The sequence below is a fragment of the Populus alba genome, chromosome 18 (assembly GCF_005239225.2).
Source record: "Populus alba chromosome 18, ASM523922v2, whole genome shotgun sequence".
Taxonomy (NCBI): domain Eukaryota; kingdom Viridiplantae; phylum Streptophyta; class Magnoliopsida; order Malpighiales; family Salicaceae; genus Populus; species Populus alba.
Window position 1 is genome coordinate 9598345 of NC_133301.1, and position 24074 is coordinate 9622418.

Below are 24074 nucleotides of genomic sequence, written 5' to 3' on the forward strand. Positions count from 1 at the left end.
ACAATGATATGTGCGTTGATGATGAAAGGGGAATTAGTTTCGGTAGAAATCTTGACTGTGAAAAGGAATACCTGTTGATGTTGATGATGTTGCATAGTAGGAATAGGTTTGGGTAAAAATAGACAATAGTTTCTTATTAGTGGTTAATTCGGGTATTAACTGAAACAAGGCATTAGTGAACGGTTGATGATGCTGCAAAGTAATTGTTCAAGAATTGATTTGGGTAGAAATATTAGACAGTGAAATATTATGTGCATTGATGATGATGATTATACACAGTTATAAAAAACTGAAATGGTTTGGGTAGAAAACTTGAGTCCGTTAATATTTTTATACAAAATTCATTAATAAATTATTGTATTTTTTGTTAAGGGATGCATAATTCATTATATAATTATTTCCTTTAAGGCATTGTTTGTGTTGGGAATCAGCTTCTTTGCGCATAATTTTAAGCATAATTTATTGTATTGATTATGTAAGTATCTTATATGCTTTTTTAATGTTTATTTCCCTAAATTTTTAGGTTTTGTTAGCAGAAAACTTCACTTTTTTGTTATGGATGTCGATACACGACGTCGGGCGACGGCTCCGCTCTTTTTGTTTTTTATTTTACAAAAAGATTGTTTTATTGGGGGAAATAGATTTTATTGGAGTCGCCATCTAGTAATTTGAGGGAACTAGAAATCCCAAATTAGACACTGGTTCCAGAGATTTGGGTACTGGGTTAGTTATGATTAAGGGAAGGTAGACACCACCCTTAAAACATCCTTTCAAAAGAAAGGTTACCCTTACTTGTGTGTTTTCTATTTGATTTAAATGCTATTATATTTTGAGCTTATTTGCAATTTTGTTTTATTTTAAAAAAATTAACGTCAGTCCCTAAAAATAGGAGACACGTTTAAAAATGACATCAGTCCCTAAAAATAGAAGACTTGTCTAAAATATCGACGTTTAACCCTAAAAAGGAGATTTACGTCCGAGATACCAAAAAACACAATTATGGACATAATCCATATTTGTTTGGTATTTGAATTTTTTTTTTTTTTTTTTTGACATCGGTCCTTTTCTATAAAAAGAGACGTGTCGACAAACATCGTTCGTAAGAGATGCGTAAAAAAACAAATGACATCAGTTCCTAAAAATAGGAAACTTGTCTAAAATATTGACGTTTAACCCTAAAAAGGAGAATTACGTCAGGGTTATCAAAAGGAAATAATGGACATAATCCATATTTGGTATAAAAAACTTTTGACATCGGTCATTTTCTGAAAAAAAAGAGACGTGTCGACGAACAGTATTTGTTTATAAAATAAAAATTATTTTTGTATCGTTGAAAAATGGGTATAACCATATTTGAGATTTTTATATCGTTGAAAAATTGCTCCAGAATAGAAAAAAAATAAAAAAAATCGTGAGCATCCTTATAATACTGCTCATAATTACTATCGATGCAAATAACCTGGGTGACTTCCAAAATATTTCAAAATTCAGGAGATCTATATCTGCGCAGTCAGCATCTTTTTTTTTAAATAAATAATTTTGTTCGCAACACAAGATAATGGTTCATTACAGTTTGACAACACAACAAATATAATAGACACCAGAACAGACGCTCAACTGTGACATTTTTTTTGTTGAATCGGAGAGAATAACCCGATGATGGCAGTGGCAGGCCCTCATGAAACCGTGATCACGCTCTCAGGTATATTATATCAACTATAGGAGTAAAACAGGATGGAAGCAACTACACACATAAATATATAATTCACGTCCAGCATGAACAGTAGGACGTGAATTATATTTCACGCCTACTGTTCATGCAGTAGGAAAGGAAGAAAACAAAGAAGAAGAAAGAAAGGAGGCTCACCTGGCTAAAGGGGTCGTGGCTGCTGTGATGAGGTGGTTCGGCTGGTGGTTACAGCGGTGGAATTGGAGGAGAAGATGTTGACGGCAGAGGAAGAAAGAAGAAGAAGAAAATACGTGCAGGAGGGGCTGTAGCGAGGAGAGAGAAACCGACGGTGGCTCTTGGTGGTCGGCTGGTGGTTGCGTTGGCTGCCTGTGGTGTAGATGATGGTGGGAAGACCGGAGATGAGGGTGGTGGTGGCTGAAGGCCACGGTGGAGAGAAAGAAAGAAGAAATGTGCAGAAACCGGAAGAAAAACTGGTTTTTTGGCTGATTTTGGACCCGATCTTTTTTTTTTCAGGCCATGAAATCCACCTCTATTTATAGGCGGTGGAAGAGGGAAATCTTGTCTACATTGAAAAAAAATTTCAGCCTTTGATTCAGTTGGGAAGGATCCCAACCATTGGCTCAAAGTAGGTATCATGAGTTGAAAATCTGCAGACAAAAACTGATTGAGTAGGCCTCTTTAGGCTGTCACCAGTCCTAATATATTGTCATTTAGCCCAACCTGATCACATGGGGTTGTAGAAAAACTGCAGAGGATCAGTTTCATATAAGATTTGTTAAATTCGGTGGACGTTAGGTACATTAAATGCAGCTGCAAAGTAGTCAACCAGACCAGCTTTTTAAGAGAAAAAAATAAAATCTGCAGACAAAAACTGATTGAGTAGGCCTCTTTAGGCTGTCACCTGTGCTAATATATTGTCATTTAGCCCAACTTGATCACATGGGGTTGTAGAAAAACTGCAGAGGATCATTTTCGTATAAGATTTGTTAAATTTAGTGGACGTTAGGTACATTAAATGCAGTTGCAAAGTAGTCAACCAGACCAGCTTTTTCAGAAAAAATAAAGAAGATAATGAACAGTGATTTTTGATCAAAGTCCATTTCAGTCCTTTCTCTTTCAATTGAGCCCTAATTGACCCTAAACCTTTTTATTTAATGCAATTAGCCCCCTAATTAACCTGGTAAAAATTAAATTTGGTCTTTTAAAATTCGGATTTTCTCAATTAAGCCCAAATTAAACTCCCAAACTTAATTTTTCACCAATTAAGCCCCAAATAAAATTAATTTGACCCATTTAAAGTATAATTAAGTCCTTGCAGTTAATCAAATCCTTCAATTGGACCCAAATTAATTCTTAAACATAATTAAAATTTAATTCGGCCCATAATTAAATCAAATTGGCCCATTAAAAAATTTAATTATGTCATTGAACTTAATTTTTATGCAAATTCATCCAATAATCATTTAATTTGACCTTGAATTTGCATTTTTTCTTCATTTCTTAGGCACAATAAGGTACAATTAGGCCTTAAACTTCCTTCAAAAATTGCAGCTTGATTCTCCGATTTCCTTTCTCCACATTGACAACCTTTATTTTATATTTTATTTTTTATTTTTTGAAAAAGAAATTGATTTTTTTTGGATTTTTATAAATAATAATAGAAATAAAATAACATTCAAGAAAATCTTGGTGAGTCCAAAATTGGGTTACAACAATGGATAGTAAAATTATTCATGTAACATGTATGAGAGCAGTTGTAATTGTGATAGCTACAGGGGTAGCTATTATTGAACAAGAAAGAAAAAGAAATTATATACTAAGAGAACCACATATAAATGCAATTGCTCAACGAGAATTCTATATGGATAGCATTTTGAATTGAGGTGATAGACATTACATTGAACAAATTCGTATGAAACTAGTTGTCTTATATAAAATATGTGATGTTCTCACAAGTCATGATCTATTACAATCAACTCAAAATGTGTCTATTAGAGAGCAAGTAATTGTGTTCTTATAAATTGTAGGTCAAAACCAAAGATTTTGTTTTATTAGTGGTATATACTATAGGTATGTTGAAACTATCCATCGTTACATTAGAATTGTTTTAAAAGCAGTTCTTAAGTTATACAAACACCTAATTAAAGACCCAGGCAATACAGTTCCCGCATAGATAATGAATAATTAAATATTATATCCTTAATTTAAGGTATGAGAACAATACCAATATGTTTATACATTAATTAATTACATCTAGAGGAAAATGTTATAAATTATTTTTTCATGTTTATATAGGATTGTGTGAGAGCAATTGATGGTACCCATGTTCCTGCAAATGTTCCTGTTGAGATTTAAGGAAAGTTTTGAGGTCGAAAAGAAGGAACAACACAAAATGTTTTAGAAGCTAAAACTTTTTATTTGAAGTTTATATATGTTTTAGCTGGCTGGGAAGGAAGTGCACATGATTCACGGGTTTTAGGTGATGCATTATCAAAACCTAGTGGTTTAAAAATTCCAGAAGGTATATACTAAAGTATTTATTATATGCAATAAACATATAAAATGTTTAATTAGCTAAAGATAGTAATAGGTTCTTTTTTTTTTTCTAATTTGTAGGGAAATATTTTCTTGATAATGCTGGTTACGGTATTCGAAAAGGAATCATTTCTCCTTTCCATGGAGTTCAATATCAATTGAACGAGTTTACAGAACATTCGCCAGAAAATAAAAAAGGAGTTATTTAATCTTCGACACTCTTCTTTGAGAACTGCTACTGAGTGAGGGTTTAGTATTTTGAATAGTCATTTTAGATCAATTGATGAAAAATCTTTTTGGTCTTATGAAACACAAGTAGATGTTGTGCTTGCATGTTGTATTATTCATAATCACATTATGGAAGTTGATCTAAATGACTTTTTTATGGAAGAAATATGTTCGGAAAGTGAACCAATTAGACGAACAATCAACTTAAGTCAACGGCAGGAAAGGGAAGAAAATATGGAGTGGATAACAAAAAGATAAATGATTACATCAATCATGTGGAATGATTATAACACTCAAAGAAACTAGTAATTGAGTGTTAATTATATGTGTTTGTTTTTATTATGTCTTGCTTGAGTTTGTATTATCTTTGTTATGTATTTGGATTGTTTGTTGACTTTATTATAATTTCTTATGTATTTTATATATTCTCTTTTAAATATTAATTGTTGTTTTTATATTTAATTTATTAAATCTAAATATTATATGATATATTTTGTATAAATTTGTAACTTTTTTTTTTTTTGTAGAAATGAGTACCACACAGAATGAAAAATATAAGGGCAATCACTTTACATGGTCTAAGCTATGTCTTACATGCTACTTGAGATATATGCTACTTGAGATATTAGCTGAGGATGCACTTAAATGAAACAAACCTTCTTCCACCTTTAGAGCAGAATCTTTTGTTAAGGTGGCTACAGAAATTAGTTAAAAGTTCAATGTTCAATACGAGCCTAAGCATGTTGACAATCATCTCAAAACTTTGAAAAAAAAAAATGGAATAATAACCAAGCTTAAAAATAAAAGTGGCTTTGGTTGGGATGATTGTTTGAAGATGATTACAGTTTCAAAAGATGTTTATGATAAAGAAGTGAAGGTATGATAAATATTATACTCTTCGTAATTTTTATATTTACTTTTGTTTCCAAAATGTTATACAAGGAAATAAAAAAATTCATATTCTAAACTTTATGAACATGCATATCCCAATCATGACAAGTATCTCAACAAAAAATTTGATATATACAAGGCAATGACAATTATTGTTGGAAAAGATATGGCAACCGGAAATTATGTCATATCATATACTAATGTTAACTTGGAAGAGAACACTGAAGAGCAATCAATTTCAATTGAAAATGAAGGGGAATATGAAGAAACTTCAAAAGAAAAAGAGACATCTTCCTCTAGTGCACAAAAGAGGCAATATAGGAAGAGAAATCGCATGTATGAAGATGATAGTGTTGAAAAATTGTCTAAAAAGATTGGAGATTTAGCATTTGCAATCTAAAACCTCAACAAAAATCAACTTGATGTTAATGAGCTATATACAGAAGTGATAAAAATTGAAGGCTTTAATGAGATCACTCTTGGGGATGCATTTGATCACTTGGTTCAGCATGAAATGTTGGCAAAAACATTTATGGTAAAAAATGCTAATTTGAGAAAAATTTGGGTTCAGAATTTTGTGAACCAACGCAACTACATGCTTGATTGCTAAGATGATTTTACTATGATAAGAAAGTTTATGTTTGTTATTTGACAAGTATGTTTACTTGTTTAATTTAGTCTAGCGTTTTTATGTTTGTTAATTTAAACTAATATGTATGAGTATTACATTAAAACTTAATATTTATGCATGACTATGTTTGATGTAAGATATTTATATTTATTTTTTAATGCTTATTTGATATATATTAAAGGGATATTATAGGGATAATTGTCTATACCCGTAACAAAAAAAAAATCTTTATCCAAAAAAATCTATCAAAATATTTTTGTATTTATTTATCTTTTAAAAAAATCTTCATACCAAAAACCCAAATATCTAACTCTTACTTAATATTATAAACTAATTTGGCTTTCTTCATATGAAAAAAAAAATTAATAGGTTTTATTTATGAAAAAATTTCACAAGGCTACATCTCTATAATATTATATAACATATATAGTTATATTTTATAAAATAAGCTATATATGAATATAAGATATAATAAAAAAAATCATTACACTTTTTAGATTTTATTCTTTTATTGTAAGTGATTAAATATTTATATTAAATATTTTTTATATATTAGATAAATTTAAAATAAAAATTAATTCATTAATAAATTATTTTACAGTTTATTTTCTATAATATAATCAAACACTAAAAAATATTTTATAATTTATTTTTTCATAACATTATCAAACATGAAAAATAATTTAACTTTTAAAAATTAATTTTTTTTAAAAAACCACTTTTTTAAAAGAAAACGCAAACAGATGCAATTCAAAGTGTTTGAAAGCATCTTTAGCAGAGGCTGAAAGGGTCCTAGACATGGACTATCTACTGGATAGCTAGTAGCCAAACAGCACATTCCGAACTCCGAAGCAAGGCTAGCTGCACCCCTAAAATTCATTGCACCGAGACGTCAAAACATCAAATCATGAACATCAATTCGTTGCACCGAGGCTGAAAGGGTCCTAGACATGGACGGCGAAAGTCGGTTCGGCTTCCGTCCACGTTTTCGGCTGAATTTTCCAAGCAGGCTGCGAAACTTAAAAATCCCTATTATCCTAGAAAAAAAAAAGAAAAAAAATCTGCAAATAAATTTTTTATTTTAAATTATTTTTTACCATGGTAATATATGGTATAAAAAAATATTAAAAAATAAAACAAATAATTATTTTAATATATTTTTAAAAAAAAACACTTTAAAAAATAATATTTATTATATTCTTAAATAAACGTATAAGCTATATGGCCATGAGAAATATAATTCGTAATGTTAGGTATTAAAAAAAAAATCAAAATATACTAAATTCATTAAAATTACTATATATTTCACAATTCTGTTGAAGTTTTTTTCTTCTTATTGTTTTTAACTTTATTATTTATCATTTTCCTCGTGTAACTAAGGAAACTTGCGAGGAAAATGAAGGTGTTGGAGTCGTGAAAAAAAAAAAAAAAAAAGAGATGACGTAATCCATTGAATGTAAAGGATTAGCAGATTAATTAGCACGTTTGGAATTGAATGTCCTGGGTATGGAACACGAAGGAGTGCTTGATTTTTGTCCTTTCCATGAGAAAAGCCATCATCCCTTTGCTTTGCCTCTAACCCACGACTTGATTACAGTCTAGGAAAGTTATCATGTCCCCCACTTGCTCTCGGACTTCAATACAAGAATTTGATTAACAAAACATGTGCCATTGCTTAATAATGACTTCATTATTAATTTTATTAAAGATATTTTTTTTAATATATAAAATTAAACTATTTCTAAATTTTCTAGGGACTAGTAAAATTATTTGGCAACAATTATTTGTTGATTTGATATTTTATACAAGTGGATTAAATATAAATATTAGTATATTTTTTTTTAATTTTTTTTTATATATATCCATAATTTTTTAAGTTGTTTAGTACTTCATTTTTTAATTACTAATAAGTTGATCACTATCATTTTTTATATGAAATTCATAATAAAATACATATTAATTCATCACAACTCATTTCAATTCATATTCATATAATACTATACATACACGTATTAATTTAACCAATTCATAAATTATCATAAACTCTAATATTTTTTATAACTAATTATTAAGGAATATAACTAAAATTAAACAATGAAATAAATAGAAAAAATAAAGGAAACTTATCTAAAATATAAATATAAAGCATAAAAAATTATTTACTTATCTAATTAATAGTTTAGGACTTAAAGAAAAATTATGAAGAAGGAAAAGAGGTAGGAAACAATAATTAAAAAAAAAAAAAGAAAACCTTGTTAAATTATTATATTAAAATTCTAATATAAAAATTATTAAAAAAAAGGATTAAGGGGGCAATTACCCCCTTAATCTCCATTGTGGCTCCGCCACTGATCACCAATGCCTCGTTACCTTTCAAAACCTTTTATTCTATCCAGTAAGATTAAACCTAAAGTTATCCTTTTAGTATTGTTTGCACCATTGGCTTGTAGAATAAGGTTTCGCTCTTTATCCTCAATTTTTTTTTTCTAATATTGACTACTTGTGTTGTCAACCTTTTAACTCTATATTTAGTAAATAGGAAGGACTTCCTTCATCCATCCTCAAGAGTACAAATCTAACTTCAAAAGAAAACGATTAGTCATGGCCGGTCTAGAAGCATAAACACTCTCTAGTTTTTTCCATATGCCAATAAGATAACTTCATTAATTATCTCTTATAGCCAATTATAAGCTTCTAGTAATGGCATTATACTCCACAATCCAGCTTCTAGTAATTGCATATATAGGAACAATCAATACTCATTTAAAAAGATTTTTTAATTGTCAAAACCTCAGTCACGTTTAATTTTTTTATACCTATAGAATAAAAGAAAACATATAAAAAATTTCTTTCATGATCTCTTAAAAATCCACAATACCAGAGGGTTTTGGTTAGCCATTTAAAGAACCATTCACATTTCACTTCAGGTGGCATCCATTTAAAGAAAGAAACTTTAGGTGGCATCCATTTCCAGTTGCTTTGGTCCACATAAGAAGCTAATCCAAAAACATTCACATCCACATTTTGTCCATGTTGCAACTTTATAGAAAAGGGAATTATAGATTTCTTTTAATTACCTTAAATTTGATTAATCCCAAAAGGAAATAAAGTTCTTTACTTGCTAAAAAATATGGAATGCCTCGCTGATCTACTAAATATATAGCGATGAATTACTTCTTCGTTATTATGGGATATTAAGCTAATATTGTCATGATGCTTTATATAATTTGTTTACCATATATTTTCTAATTTACACTTTGTTGTTCAGCGTAAGGTATTTAAAGTTTTGGTGGAGGCAGGTGATAAGACTGAGTGTGATTTACCAAGAACGACGTTAACGACGGAGGAACGGAACAGAGGGGTAGGGAATCTTCTCGTGGTGGCAGTACTGGTAGCTGGAGTAACCTTCGCTGGTGCTATCACTGTGCCTAGATCAGGTTCTCATCTGAGCAGTGGTAGTTCAAAAAATCTGATGAGAGCTTATATTTTTTTTGACATGCTAGCTATGAATTTCTCCCTCATCGCCGCTATAATCCTTTGTCAGATATCATTAGGTCGTACCGGTAATGTAAGAATAAGCATGGACATGGCGACATATTATAATTTTTACTCCCTTCTCTGCATGGGTTTACCATATACATTCATCCTGGCAATCACGGTGCAAGAACGTACTGTATTTTTCATAACCATCATCACAATACAAGCCTATCTTTGTTTTACCCTATTAGTTTGGTCCTGTGGATTGATGTTTTCAGCTGCATATTCAATATTCTCTTACCTTGCAAATACCTTTATATTCATGGCTCGAATGAAAACAAGGATGGGTAGAGAATAGCTTGCAAACGGGAGGGTATTTAAATCTCATGTAATTTGTATCTCTTGTAACAAATAGATAAGCTCTTTCTCTTCTTTCTTGTAACGACTTTGGTTATATATAAAGCAGAACATGCATGTCTCTGGTGTCTTTTCAGAGTTCTTTCATATTGCAGGGTACTTGACTTGCGAATTCTGAGCACTAGATAGTTTGACAACAAACTAATCGCGTGCGTTTTTTATAAAACTTAAAAATAAAAAAAAATTCAATTATATAGAGATTTAAAAAAATGGTAATTGAAGTAATGAGAATCAAAATTAAAATAAAAAATAAATTTTATTTTTAATTGAATGGTGAAATTGAAAAGAAAATTTAATTTAACAAAAACACTCAAAAAATAAAACTATCAAAATAATAAGAATTAAATTGAAAAAAACATAATATATCACAAATTGAGATTAAAGGATAAAATTAAAGATAACTCAAATTTCACAAAATGATCAAGAACAAAAATAAAAAAATCAAAATAATAAATAATGAATTTGATATTTTAATAAATTAAAGGACAACTTTGAAATTTTGCATGACTAACATGATTTTCAAGATGAGGAAAGAGTAAAGTAGGATGAGAAGAAAAAAAAAAGAGGAATAATTGTTTGAAAATTTGGCAGCTTTGGCTTGTCGATAAGGAGTAGGTCCACTGTCCCGGCCACCACCTGCACCATGGCCTCGCTTGTTTTGAGACTTGGTAGCAGTGGCAGTTGACGTACCCCTCTTCCTCTCTGCTTTGGTTTTTTCAAGCAGAGAAGCCCGTTTTCTCAAGCTGTCAAGGGAAAATTCTGATTCAAGCTTATGATCTTCCACACATTTGATGATTGCTTTAATAGAATTCAACTCCAAGGTACTTGACTCATCCTGCAAAAAAATTAATAAGACTCAAATATTTCATGTCATTAGAATTACACAATGTAGATAGAGATTAGACACACCGTTGCAGCTGCACTATAATTGCCATTCTTCAAGACAGTAGTTGTGATCTTCTTGGAATTCTTAAGATATGACTTGAGTAGAGATACAGGAGAAAATCTTTTCGTCAAACCAGATTCAGAAGCAAAACATACAGCCTCTATCTCTTTCCCATTCTTCACCAATTAATCAATTATATCTGCAAAACAATTTATGATTGAAAAAAGTTTAACACCATAAACACTTGTTTGAACTCTCAGCTAAACTAACTACAGACATATACACAGTGATAAGTCATATCTTGAAACCAGTACTAGGGCTCATACACTACTTAACTACCTCTCGTGAGGGGAGGAATGAGGCAGGTTTGGTTCATATGACCTAAGAAATAAGCAAGAAAGATATTCCGTCAACTAACCTTAAATGATGATTAGGATTACTACTCCCGGGAATACAGAAAACTTTTTGAGAGATTGACCAAATCAGTCATTGTTATTATCTGAAGTCACAACACAGATAAACTCTGCCTACCAAAATAAGAGGTTTGCTAACAAAGCTACATGCACCATTTAAAGGGGAACCAACCCCTGTTGGAATGGCAAACCAATAAAATTAACAGACTTCTTTTTTTCTTTGACAAATGGTTGGTGAGAACCATTGAACACTTAAAGAGTCTAGTTCAATTAAGCGTACAAAGAACATTCTTCAGAAAAGGAAATAAGCAGTTCTATGCACAATGGTGTAAGCAAAACCAGTTCAACTCTCGCATGTCATTTATACATTTATTTGTCAGGGAAGTATAGCATTGTTTCCATCACCTTGGTAAAGTCTGTTTTATTTAAATAAATTATCACTTCCCAGGTGATATCAATGCATTGTCCACGCTGGCTTTCAAAAGCATCAGCCTGGAAACATTACGCAAATACCCAGTTAACTTAACAAGGCCACACCAAGCAGATGTAGGAGTACCAGGAGTGGACCTTGCATTATTTGTAAATGTTAAAAACATCAGAAACAATTTCTAGTGGAACAAAAATGCAATAATGCAGGTAATTTTAAAATGATTTTGAACATAGGCACTTCAACTCTTAGAGCATTAGCCTCGAGTTCTTTAGAAACAGAATAAAGCGTTTTTGGCATAATTTACATAGCATTTGGAGATACTAAAGCTGTGCCCTTTCAGATTCACAGTATCATATCTATTAATCATACAAAGAGAGAGATTATTATGTCCTTTGATGCCAACTAATTATGCAATGATCTCGTTTACAACAATGAATCTCACAAAAAAAAAGGTATAGAACGAAACGCAACACCCAAAAGTACAAAATAGTAGCGAGTTGAACAGAAAAACCTTGCAACGAATGCAAAAAAAAACAATTATATTATTGTAATTAGGTTAGTATAATGCAATAAAACAATTATATTATTGTAAAACTATAATATTTCATTTCCTTATCTTAATTTTGTTTATCAAATTACCATTCTATGTTGCGTGATTTGTGACATGATGTTCCTAGATATGCAATGAACATAGCCAACTTTGATGACATAGCATTGCGGAAAACTTTTAGATTGAGACACGTCATAAAGAGTAATTGGGTTAAGTTTCAAGAATTTTTGGCATTATATTGTTTTAAAAAGTGCTCACAGTCTAGGTCTCAAAATAAAAGGAAAAAAAAACTCATTTGATGTGAACATGCTCCAATGGAGTTATATAAGAAAACTCATATAAGGGAAAGGGATAAGCAAAAAGGGTGAAAAGGTTTATCGATAATAGAGTGAAAAAGTTCATTGTAATTATTTTTGAATAGTTATAATTGTATTACTAATGTTTTTCTTTTTGAAAGGTTTAATTGTATTTTGACTTTTTGTTTTGACAGATACATATAAGTTCAACATGGTTGCTAAACATGAAGACAATTACAAATATTCTCCTCACAATACTCATTTGTTGTCGGAGGCTGGAGCAATTGATAGATTTTATAAGAATTGAGTTTATGATATGCTTATAGCATTGACCCGGGATACAAGGGTGGGGTGTAGTATTTCAATGGTAGGCACACAACATTCCGACTTCAACCAGACATCATTGGCCATTGAGGAGATGGTTTGAGATAGGATTCCATAACAATTGGCTATTGAGTTGCACAATATAAGAGTATAGATAATGGCAGAACTAAGAGAATAAATAAGAGCAAAATTCAAACAAGAAATAATAGAAAATGAGAGCAAAGATGTGCATATTTAGCTTTGCATTTTCCTCCCTCTCTTGGAGCTTATAGATCAGGATCTTTTTCACCCCTCTATCTTTTTCACCTCTCTATATTTAGCTTTGCATTTTCCTCCCTCTATCTTTTTAAAAATTTTGATTTGTTGTTTACAAAATCTTTATGTATGGAATTCTGTTTAATATAATTATTTTTTGTGTATGGAATTCTGTTTATAATATTTTTAATTTTGTTGTTGTTGTGAGTTTAGTGTTAATAAAAAATGCATTTGAGATTATAAAAACTAAACAACACAAAAAAAAAAAAAAGTATGAAACACTAACAAAATCACCAAAAAAATTGCATTTTTGTCGGCAGTATTTACTTACATTTCATCAAAAAGTTACATAAAATTTAGGCATTTCTGACAGAATCGATGAAGGAATATTCCATTCGAAATTAAAGTGTATTTTAATTGCTGATTTCCGTGGTAATATTTGCTCTGTTTTTTTATGGACTTCCCGATTAAAAATGAGTGATAAAATCTAATTTTTTAGCGTGAATATTTCATCGGCCATTCCATTATAAAAGAAAGTTTATGATGGAATCACCGGTGAAACACAAAAATCATCAAGCAAAAAAATACTATGGATAAAAATGAATCCGCAAACGAAAGATCAGGGAATATGTAACTTAATTAGCAAACCGAGTATCTAAGCACAAGAACTGGAAGCAAGCAATTACAAAACTGAATAAAAGCATGGAAAATAGAGGTATGTGATGTACGTTTGATTTGGTGACCGCAGGGCAGCGATGGTAGCTGTTCGAATGGCTTAAATTCAGGTGTGATTAGTAATTGATGTTCAACAAAGCTTAATGCTACCATGAGCAAAAGATGTGGTTAAATTTGAATACAAATTATTAGGAATTCGGATTAATGATAAGAGGAACCCTTGTCAAATTTAAAGCTTGATATGATACAAGGATTATTAAAACAACCATTTGTATTAGGTGGTTTGGTACCCTTACACTAGGATAGAGTTTTTCCTGGCTTTATTCTAAACTAGGCTATGAGCTTTGTACAGAGATTCTAAAAGCCAATAATAGATTTGAGATAAAAATTATGGGACCACATCTAGGTCTATCCTCAAAACATGGTCGAAAGAATCTTGCATAAGGAACACACATTTTATATATGTTCTATTGAGTCTATAAGCCTATCAGGACGAAGAGGAGGAAGACCACGATGCAATACGTTACTGAAACGTATGGCATAAGGAGCTGTTCATCTTCCTCAACGCCTCAGCTGCCCACGATGCAATACGTTACTGAAACGTATGGCATTCTCTGGCTATGAAGCCAGAGGCCTCCAGGACGAAGGGGGGAGGACGAAGAGGAGGAAGACCAGGGGACTGAGAGCAAACCGAGAGAACCAGAGGACGAACGGAGAGAACGAAAAGAACAGAGAAAACCCACGAACAGAAACACAGCAGGGGAACGAAACACACAGAACACACCAGGAGGAACGAACTGAGGAAGAAAAGGCAGGGGAAAAAACAAGCAAACGCAGAGGAGACACGGATAATACACAGAGAACACTGGACCACAAATAAAAACACAGACGCAAGAACAGAGATAATACAGAGAAGACGAGCAAAAACAGAAGGCCACAGGAGAACGAAACACACGCAGAACACGGGACGGACAGGAAGAAACCGATCAGAGAAAAGCAAGAACAGAGGTGAAAGCAGAGGAAGAAACTAACTAGTCGACCAGTCCTCCATCACGTCTTCATCTCTACCAGGTAAGTCTCTTCCCTTCCCCGGTCTTACAATTTCAATTCACTTAACACTCTGCTCTTTGGATTTTAATTAACTCATCACTGTACACGCACGATACTTGCGTGCCTGGTGTCAGACCCAGCCGGCCAATCCCTTTGTTTTGATATTTGATCAAGAACTTCTTTTTTATATTAAAAAATTCAAAAAACAATTTATGAATCTTTCGAATTTATGTATAGGTCCCTCATGTTTTTTTTAATAGTATTTCTGTGAAATTCAAATCCAAATATATTTTCTTTATAAAAAAACCTATACATGCATTAATTTAACTCAATTATTATGTTATTCACTAAGTTCAGAGCCAAAAATACCTTATATTTTTGTGAAATATCAATCATCACATCAAGGTATTTATTAGACTTTTGGGATATTGTAATATTACTTTCTTCTTAACTACAAGTTTGTAATTCTTGTTACTCTATAATGATATGAGTATAATTGATTTCGAGTTTAAATGTTGCTCTTTCTTTGTTATATTCTCATTTTCGATTACAGCAAAATCCTAGTATCATTTTCGCCTGTAGAATAGGTAATTGGCTAAACTAGGTTAAATAGATGTATTATTTTCTCCTTTATATTATGAGAATTATTTTTGAAGATTCTATTCAAATTCTTAACAAACTGGCATCCGTTGTTTGCGCTAATAAAATTTATATTAATTTGATATATTTATGCATATAATTTATTAATTTATATAATACTGTTAGAAAATATATTAAGAGTCATAAAATATTATTTTACTTGTAAATACAATACACAAACCCTTAGTTATTCTTGGACCTACAACTTAGATATAAAAGAAAGGCTTTACTTAACTTGAGAAAATCTACAACGCGTTAACAGCTTGATTTTGACTTGAATTTAAAAATTTATATGCTCCTAAATAATTGTATTACGAGAAATTTAGGTTAAATAGATGTACGTTTTCTCTCACTAATACTTTAATTAGCAAATCTCTTGCATTCATGTTTAATATGAATTCTTTAGTTTGCTTGGCCAAATAACAAGACATGTAATTACCACTGATACAACCGCAGCAAAGTTAAGTCACTCAAGAACAGATCGAGCACTCAACCGACATATTACAATCTTCCAGCACGTTGCAACTCTCTATGCAATTACAAATAGATATGCTGAGACCAGTACATGAGGAGCTTGAACGATGGAAGGCAGTTAAATTCCCAGTTCCGATTGCAGATTATGGTTTTTCTGAGCCAAATAAAATACTGCAGAAGGAGCTTTATACCTATGCAAAGGAAGACAACTTCAATGCCTTGTTTGGTCTCTTGTCCGACAAACGGGACCGTGTTTCATCAGAGGAAGTGCTCGATATCATTTTCAAACATGTTGCTGCCTCTGGAAATTCACTGCTTCATGTGGCAGCAAGCAATGGAGGCGAAGGTGTGACACAGCTACTGTGTCATCACTTCCCCCTCCTAATCACCAGGAAAAAAATTGCATTTTTGTCGGCAGTATTTACTTACATTTCATCAAAAAGTTACATAAAATTTAGGCATTTCTGACAGAATCGATGAAGGAATATTCCATTCGAAATTAAAGTGTATTTTAATTGCTGATTTCCGTGGTAATATTTGCTCTGTTTTTTTATGGACTTCCCGATTAAAAATGAGTGATAAAATCTAATTTTTTAGCGTGAATATTTCATCGGCCATTCCATTATAAAAGAAAGTTTATGATGGAATCACCGGTGAAACACAAAAATCATCAAGCAAAAAAATACTATGGATAAAAATGAATCCGCAAACGAAAGATCAGGGAATATGTAACTTAATTAGCAAACCGAGTATCTAAGCACAAGAACTGGAAGCAAGCAATTACAAAACTGAATAAAAGCATGGAAAATAGAGGTATGTGATGTACGTTTGATTTGGTGACCGCAGGGCAGCGATGGTAGCTGTTCGAATGGCTTAAATTCAGGTGTGATTAGTAATTGATGTTCAACAAAGCTTAATGCTACCATGAGCAAAAGATGTGGTTAAATTTGAATACAAATTATTAGGAATTCGGATTAATGATAAGAGGAACCCTTGTCAAATCTAAAGCTTGATATGATAAAAGGATTATTAAAACAACCATTTGTATTAGGTGGTTTGGTACCCTTACACCAGGATAAAGTTTTTTCCTGGCTTTATTCTAAACTAGGCTATGAGCTTTGTACAAAGATTCTAAAAGCCAATAATAGATTTGATATAAAAATTATGGGACCACATCAAAACATGGTCGAGCGGAGAGATCGAAGAGGAGGAAGAAACATGGGACCACATCAAGATTCTATCCTCAAAACATGATCGAAAGAATCTTGCATATGGAACACACATTTTATAAATGTTCAATCTAGCATATGGAACACACCAGGAGGAACGAACTGGGGAAAAAAAAAGCAGGAGAAAAACAAGCAAACGCAGAGAGGACGATCGAACGAAAAAAACCCAGGAAAAACAGAGACGACCGGACACAGAGGAGACGCAGATAATACACAGAGAACACTGGACCAAACACCACAAATAAAAACAGACGCAAGAACAGAGATAATACAGAAAAGACGAGCAAAAACAGAAGGCCACAGGAGAACGAAACACACGCAGAACACGGGACGGACAGGAAGAAACCGATCAGAGAAAAGCAAGAACAGAGGTGAAAGCAGAGGAAGAAAGTAACTAGTCGACCAGTCCTCCATCACATCTTCATCTCCAGAACTACCAGGTAAGTGTCTTCTCTTCCCCGGTCTTACAATTTCAATTCACTTACCACTGTGCACTTTGGATTTTAATTAACTCATCACTGTACACGCACTATACTTGCGTGCCTGTGGAATAGGTAATTGGCTAAACTAGGTTAAATATATGTATTATTTTCTCTTTTATATTATGAGAATTATTTTTGAAGATTCTATTCAAATTCTTAACAAAGTGGCATCCGTTGTTTACGCTAATAAAATTTAAGTTAATTTGATATATTTATGCATATAATTTATTGATTTATATAATACTGTTAGAAAATATATTAAAAGACATAAAATATTATTTTATTTATAAATATAATACACAAACCCTTAGTTATTCTTAGACCTGGTTATAAAAGAATGTCTTAATTGGAATTTGACCTGTTTATTTTTGTGATTTAAAAATATTTTTGAAAAAATTAATAATTTTAAATTAATATTTTTTTTAGTATTTTCAAATAATTTTAATATAATGATGTCAAAAATAATTTTTTTAAAAATAAAAAAACATTACTTTTCAAATAAAAAATATTTTAAAAAATAACCGCAGCCATATTCTCAAACACAACCGATCAACAACGAATTAACAACTTGATTTTGACTTGAATTTAAACATTTATATATATGCTCCTAAATAATTGTATTGAGAAAAATTATGTAGCTAATGTACGTTTTCTCTCACTAATACTTTAATTAGCATATCTCTTGCATTCATGTTTTCTATGAATTCTTTAGTTTGCTTGGCCAAATAACAAGACATGTAATTACCACTGATACAACCGCAGCAAAGTTAAGTCACTCAAGAAGAGATGGAGCACTCAACCGACATATTACAATCTTCCAGCACGTTGCAACTCTCTATGCAATTACAAATAGATATGCTGAGACCAGTACATGAGGAGCTTGAACGATGGAAGGCAGTTAAATTCCCAGTTCCGATTGCAGATTATGGTTTTTCTGAGCCAAATAAAATACTGCAGAAGGAGCTTTATACCTATGCAAAGGAAGACAACTTCAATGCCTTGTTTGGTCTCTTGTCCGACAAACGGGACCGTGTTTCATCAGAGGAAGTGCTCGATATCATTTTCAAACATGTTGCTGCCTCTGGAAATTCACTGCTTCATGTGGCAGCAAGCAATGGAGGCGAAGGTGTGACACAGCTACTGTGTCATCACTTCCCCCTCCTAATCACCAGGAAAAATTTCCTGGGTGATAATGCGCTTCATCTGGCTGCCAGGGCTGGACGGTTTGACACAATTCAAAATCTCGTCGAGCATGTGAAAATCGATCCTCATAAAACACTTGAACTTGCTAGCTTGCTGAGGATGAAGAATAATAAAGGAAACACCCCTTTGCATGATGCAGTCATCAAGGGTTGCCGAGAGGTGGCCTGTTTCCTCCTTTATGAAGACCTAGAAGTTTCCTACCTCAAGAACAAGGAAGACAAGTCTCCCTTGTACTTGGCAGTAGAGAGTTGCGACGGGGAGATGCTTGCTTCTTTTATAGAAGCTATGCCGGAAGGAAATTTAGGTAATGACATGTTTTCATCATTTCGACGTGAAAAATAACATGTTACACTTATAATTATTGGTCTTATTAAAACTGATTCTTCATAATTTCATTTTATATAAAGCATAAAATTCAAGTTATTTCCATGCATTTTGTGTTTTTTGTATTGATTATCTAATTTTTAAATTATGCTGCACTAGAAAAACTAGCGGTCGGCAAGCCGGATATAATGCTTCCCGAGGACAAAAAAGGGGGAAATCTCCTTCATCTTGCAGCATCAATGGGCTTCCTTTCTAGAGCAAGACTCCTGGTTAGTCGATGTCCTGTTGCCGCTTCACAAAGCAACGAAGAAGGCAACTTACCCATCCATGTTGCATGCCAGAAGGGCTATCTTGAAGTAGTACGTGAACTACTTATTTATTGGTTCGATCCAACGGATTTTCTCAACGAAAGAGGACAGAATATTCTTCATGTTGCAGCGGAGAGTGGACAGAGGAAAATAGTGGATGAAATATTGAGAAATCGAGATCTGAAAGCACTTATAAATGAGAAGGATTACGATGGAAATACACCTTTGCACTTGGCTGCAATGTATTGCCGTTCTGAGATAGTGCAGGCACTAGTGAGTGACAAGCGGGTGGATAAAATGATTGTTAATAATGAAAAGTTGAGTCTATCTGGTGTTGTTGCGAAATTATTGCGAGGCGGACGCCTTGAAGCACCAAAGTCATATGGAATGGTATGCTTATATGCTGAGCCTTTTCGAAAAACTGACCTTATGGTGCTAATTAATGGGCTTGCAATTGCTCTTGAACATCACGGGGGATCATACTCCAAATCAATCATCATATATACTTGCAAAAAATGATAATGAAAAGGACAACCTTTAACATTACAAAAACTGATTGCAAGAAAATACATTCAAATTCAGTTTCGAATGTATACTTACAAATTAATACTGTCTTTGCTTGTCCTTGCTTAGAACAAGCTAATCGATACCAAGCATGAGGATGATGCTGCGAGAGGTACTGTATGGAACAAATCGCAGGAAGCAGAAGTTCGCAAAATGGTAAGATTTTCGGTTTCACAAACTTTCTTTCTTTCAAGTCTTGGCATGTGACTAACATCACAAAGGGTTTTCATTGCTCCATTATATATCTTAATTTTAACATTATCAATTCTAGCAACTTAGATTTTATTATTATTTACGAGCGCTATAGAATCTCCATCATATTCTTTGTAAGTATCAAAACATTCTTTCTTTAAATAAATATGAAAGGAGCATGTAAAATCTACAATCCATGAATTTTTCAAAACCTTATTACATTTATGATCCATGAGAACATCTTTGCTCCCATCTTTCATGGTTTTCGTAACATCTCTAGACTTTCATAATTCTTCTAAGGCGGCTTTCATCTTCTCACAATGATACCAAACATGGCCTTTGCAATGACAATAAAAATATTTCTTATCATTGTATTCCACTCTAGGTCTAGAATCTCAAATAGAGTTATTTATACCAAATCTACCTCCTTATGCCATGTTCCTCCCATGACAATCATAATTTTATTTCCTAGATTACCTTCCATCACCAATGCCTCGTTACCTTTCAAAACCTTTTATTCTATCCAGTAAGATTAAACCTAAAGTTATCCTTTTAACTAGTATTGTTTGCACCAATAGCTTGTAGAATGAGGTTTCGCTCTTTATCCTCAATTTTTTTTTTCTAATATTGACTACTTGTGTTGTCAACCTTTTAACTCTTGTGTGTACCCATTCCTTCATCCATCCTCAAGAGTACAAATCTAACTTCAAAAGAAAACGATTGGTCATGGGTCGTATAGAGAGATAAAGAAGAATCAAGCTTCTAGTAATTGCAAATATAGAAACAATCAATACTCATTTAAAAAGATTTTTTAATTGTCATAACCTATAGAATAAAAGAAAACATTCTTTCATGATCTCTTAAAAAATTATAGATTTGGTATAAATACTCATTTTTAAAAATTTCTTTCTTCATCATCTCTTAAAAATCCATCAATACCAGAGGGTTTTGGTTAGCCATTTAAAGAACCATTCACATTTCACTTTAGGTGGCATCCAAGTCAAATTATATTCTAGTTGCTTTGGTCCACGTAAGAAGCTAATCAGGTGATTGAATTAAATATATTCTAGTATAGCAAAAACTTTCACATCCACATTGTGTCCATGTTGCAACTTTATAGAAAAGGGAATGATAGATTTCTTTTAATTACCTTAAATTTGATTAATCCAAAATGGAAATAAAGGTCTTTACTTGCTCAAAAATATGGAATGCCTCGCTGATCTACTAAATAGCGATGAATTACTTCTTCGTTATTATGGGATATTAAGCTAGCATTGTCATGATGCTTTATATAATTTGTTTACCATATATTTTCTAATTAACACTTTGTTGTTCAGCGTGAGGTATTAAAAGTTTTGGTGGAGGCAGATGATAAGACTGAGTTTGACATCAATCTTATCTTTGATTCACCAAGAACGACGTTAACGACGGAGGAACTGCACAGAGGGGTAGGGAATCTTCTCGTGGTGGCAGTACTGGTAGTTGGAGTAACCTTCGCTGGTGCTATCACTGTGCCTGGATCAGGTTCTGATCTTAGCAGTGGTAGTTCAAAAAATATGATGAGAGCTTATATTGTTTTTGACATGCTAGCTATGAATTTCTCCCTCATCGCCGCTATAATCCTTTGTCAGATATCATTAGGTCGTACCATTTATGTAACATCAAGCATGGAGATGGCGACATATTTTAATGTTTACTCCCTTCTCTGCATGGGTTTAGCATTTACATTCATCCTGGCAATCACGGTGCAAGAACGTACTGGATTTTTCATAACCATCATCACATGCCAAGCCTCTCTTTTTTTAACCCAATATTATTATTCCTATAGATTGATTCTTTCAAATTTAATTTCAGCATTTTCTGCCATGGCTCGAATGTATGCACGGACTTCTCTTATGGGTAGAGAATAGGATCACATCCAGTTCAAACTGGATAGCTTGCAAACGGGAGGGCATTTTATCTTGTATTTAAATCTCATGTAATTTGTAGCAAATAGATATTAAGCTCTTTCTCTTCTCTATTGTAACGACTTTGGTTATATATAAAGCAGAACATGCAGGTCTCTGGTGTGTCTTCTTTCATATTGCAGGGTACTTGAATTTCGAATTCTTAGCACTAAATAGTTTGACAACAACTAATGGCATGCGTTTTTGATAAATAGTATGTACTAGTCGTGCACCTCAGCTATGATGTGGGGTTGGATTCATGTTAGTTATAGACGAGACGTAGATTAACTAAATCTATTTTATTTTAATTAAATGATAAAAAAAAAAAAAAAAAAAAGACAATCAGCTAGAGCATATAGAGCAAATTAAGAAAAAAAATATCATGATAACCTGTAAAAAATAATTAACAAATAATGGCTTAACTATGGTACACAAAAAATAGATTAAATATCATAATTACGATATAACAAGAAAAAAGGCAAAAAAAATTTTTGCATAATTATAAAATAGCTTCGTTATAATTCAAGGAATGAACTACTTTTATTAAACAATAAAAAATGAAACAAGAAGAAGTGATGACTAAAAATGAGTTTTCACTGATCAAACAAGTGGTAATGATCACTAAATCCATAGCCCAACGCTACGCCACAAGTTAAATGAAAAAAAAAATTGCTAATAAAATTGTCCGAATATTGCATTGTGCTCTAAAAAAGTTAAAAATCTTTGTGACAAAGTCAAATAATCTGATAACATTTAATTAAAAGATAAAAAAAACAACGGTAAATAGATTATAGATTGAACCAAACAAAAAAATAATTTAACGAGAACTTATTACAACTTCAATTTAAAAAAAAAGCCAAAAAAAAAAGCATCATAGCTAAGTCAATCTAAAAATTTGAAATAAAATAAATAAATAATGAGCTAAAGCATACAGAACAAATTAAAAATAATAATTATAATAACCTGAAAAAATATTATTTTAAAAGAGAATAAATGATGTGATGAAATTAAATAAAAATAAATAGTCTAATTCCTAACTAATAAAATGTTAAAAGTTAAAAAAAAAAATAGCAATTGAAAGCATAAAATTAAATTAAAATAAAAAAATAATTTTTTTATTGAAAGGTAAAATTAAAAAGAAAATTCAATTTAACAAAAAGACTCAAAAAATAAAACTATCAAAAGAGTGAAGATTAAATTGAAAAAAAACACCAAAATTTGGGGTTGATTTGGGTTCAAATTGCAAGGAATTAAAGTCTAAGGACCAAAGTGAAAATGCAGGGGTTACTATAGGGAGGTTAATTGATTTTTCCAGGGTAATTTTTTAAAGAATTAAAAGTTGAAAAATTAATTAAGGACTGAATTGAAATATTCAGAAACTAAGGACTGCTTTGTAAAATACGCTAAAATCCAGGGGTCCAATTACAATTTATCCGGGGCAAAATTAAAAACCAAATGGAGGGAATTTCCTGATGAGTTAATTAAAATCCAAAGTTACCTTTTCTTCTTTAAATATATGCATGTGATACATCAAAACGGGGAGGTAGGTATTTAGTATATGCTAGATAAGTTGAACGTGATAAGTTGCGAGTTTATTTTTTATTTAATAAAAATATCATAAAAATATAAAATTCAAGAATATTGAATTTAGCTATAACGCCGAACCCAAAAACATTGAGTCTAGCTACAACGCCAAACCCAACAACAATATTTATAATATTAATGATACTATTTAAATAATCTATCAAAAAACAAATTTATTTTCCTCAATAGTAATAATAGTTTTTTTAAAATTTACTAATGATAATGATTATTATGATGATGATAATCATAATAATTTTTTATTTTACACTTCAAATCAAATCTATGGTTGTTTTTCAATATTGATAATAATATTTTTAAATTTATTAATTATTTTATTAATAGTATTAATTATATAATAATATTTTTGATTTTATTACTTTT

General features: G+C 31.7%; 1 protein-coding gene and 1 pseudogene across 3 annotated transcripts; one reads left to right on the top strand and one right to left on the bottom strand.

The window, feature by feature from the left end:
* Positions 1-14198: 14198 nt before the first annotated feature.
* LOC118050668 (protein ACCELERATED CELL DEATH 6) lies at positions 14199-22225 on the top strand. Of its 3 annotated transcripts, none has more exons than XM_073406049.1 (5): positions 14199-14769; positions 18335-19079; positions 19259-19797; positions 20041-20127; positions 21501-22225. In XM_073406049.1, the coding sequence occupies exons 2-5, from the start codon at positions 18359-18361 to the stop codon at positions 22071-22073; spliced, it is 1920 nt and encodes a 639-aa protein (XP_073262150.1). In that variant the 5' UTR covers positions 14199-14769; positions 18335-18358; the 3' UTR covers positions 22074-22225. The 3 variants fall into 3 exon arrangements, with proteins under 3 accessions (XP_073262150.1, XP_073262151.1, XP_073262149.1); XM_073406050.1 differs by lacking the exon at positions 14199-14769 and adding an exon at positions 17065-17530 and having other exon boundaries at positions 22018-22225; XM_073406048.1 differs by lacking the exon at positions 14199-14769 and adding an exon at positions 17069-17530.
* LOC140954920 (uncharacterized) lies at positions 14268-14749 on the bottom strand (annotated as a pseudogene).
* Positions 22226-24074: the final 1849 nt, after the last annotated feature.

Excerpts from the sequence above, each read along its gene's own strand:
- LOC118050668 (XM_073406049.1), top strand. The coding sequence starts at position 18,359 with ATGGAGCACTCAACCGACATATTACAATCTTCCAGCACGTTGCAACTC. Across the intron at positions 19,798-20,040 it reads CACCAAAGTCATATGGAATG|AACAAGCTAATCGATACCAA; the intron begins GTATGCTTATAT and ends GTCCTTGCTTAG. Across the intron at positions 20,128-21,500 it reads AAGCAGAAGTTCGCAAAATG|CGTGAGGTATTAAAAGTTTT; the intron begins GTAAGATTTTCG and ends TTTGTTGTTCAG.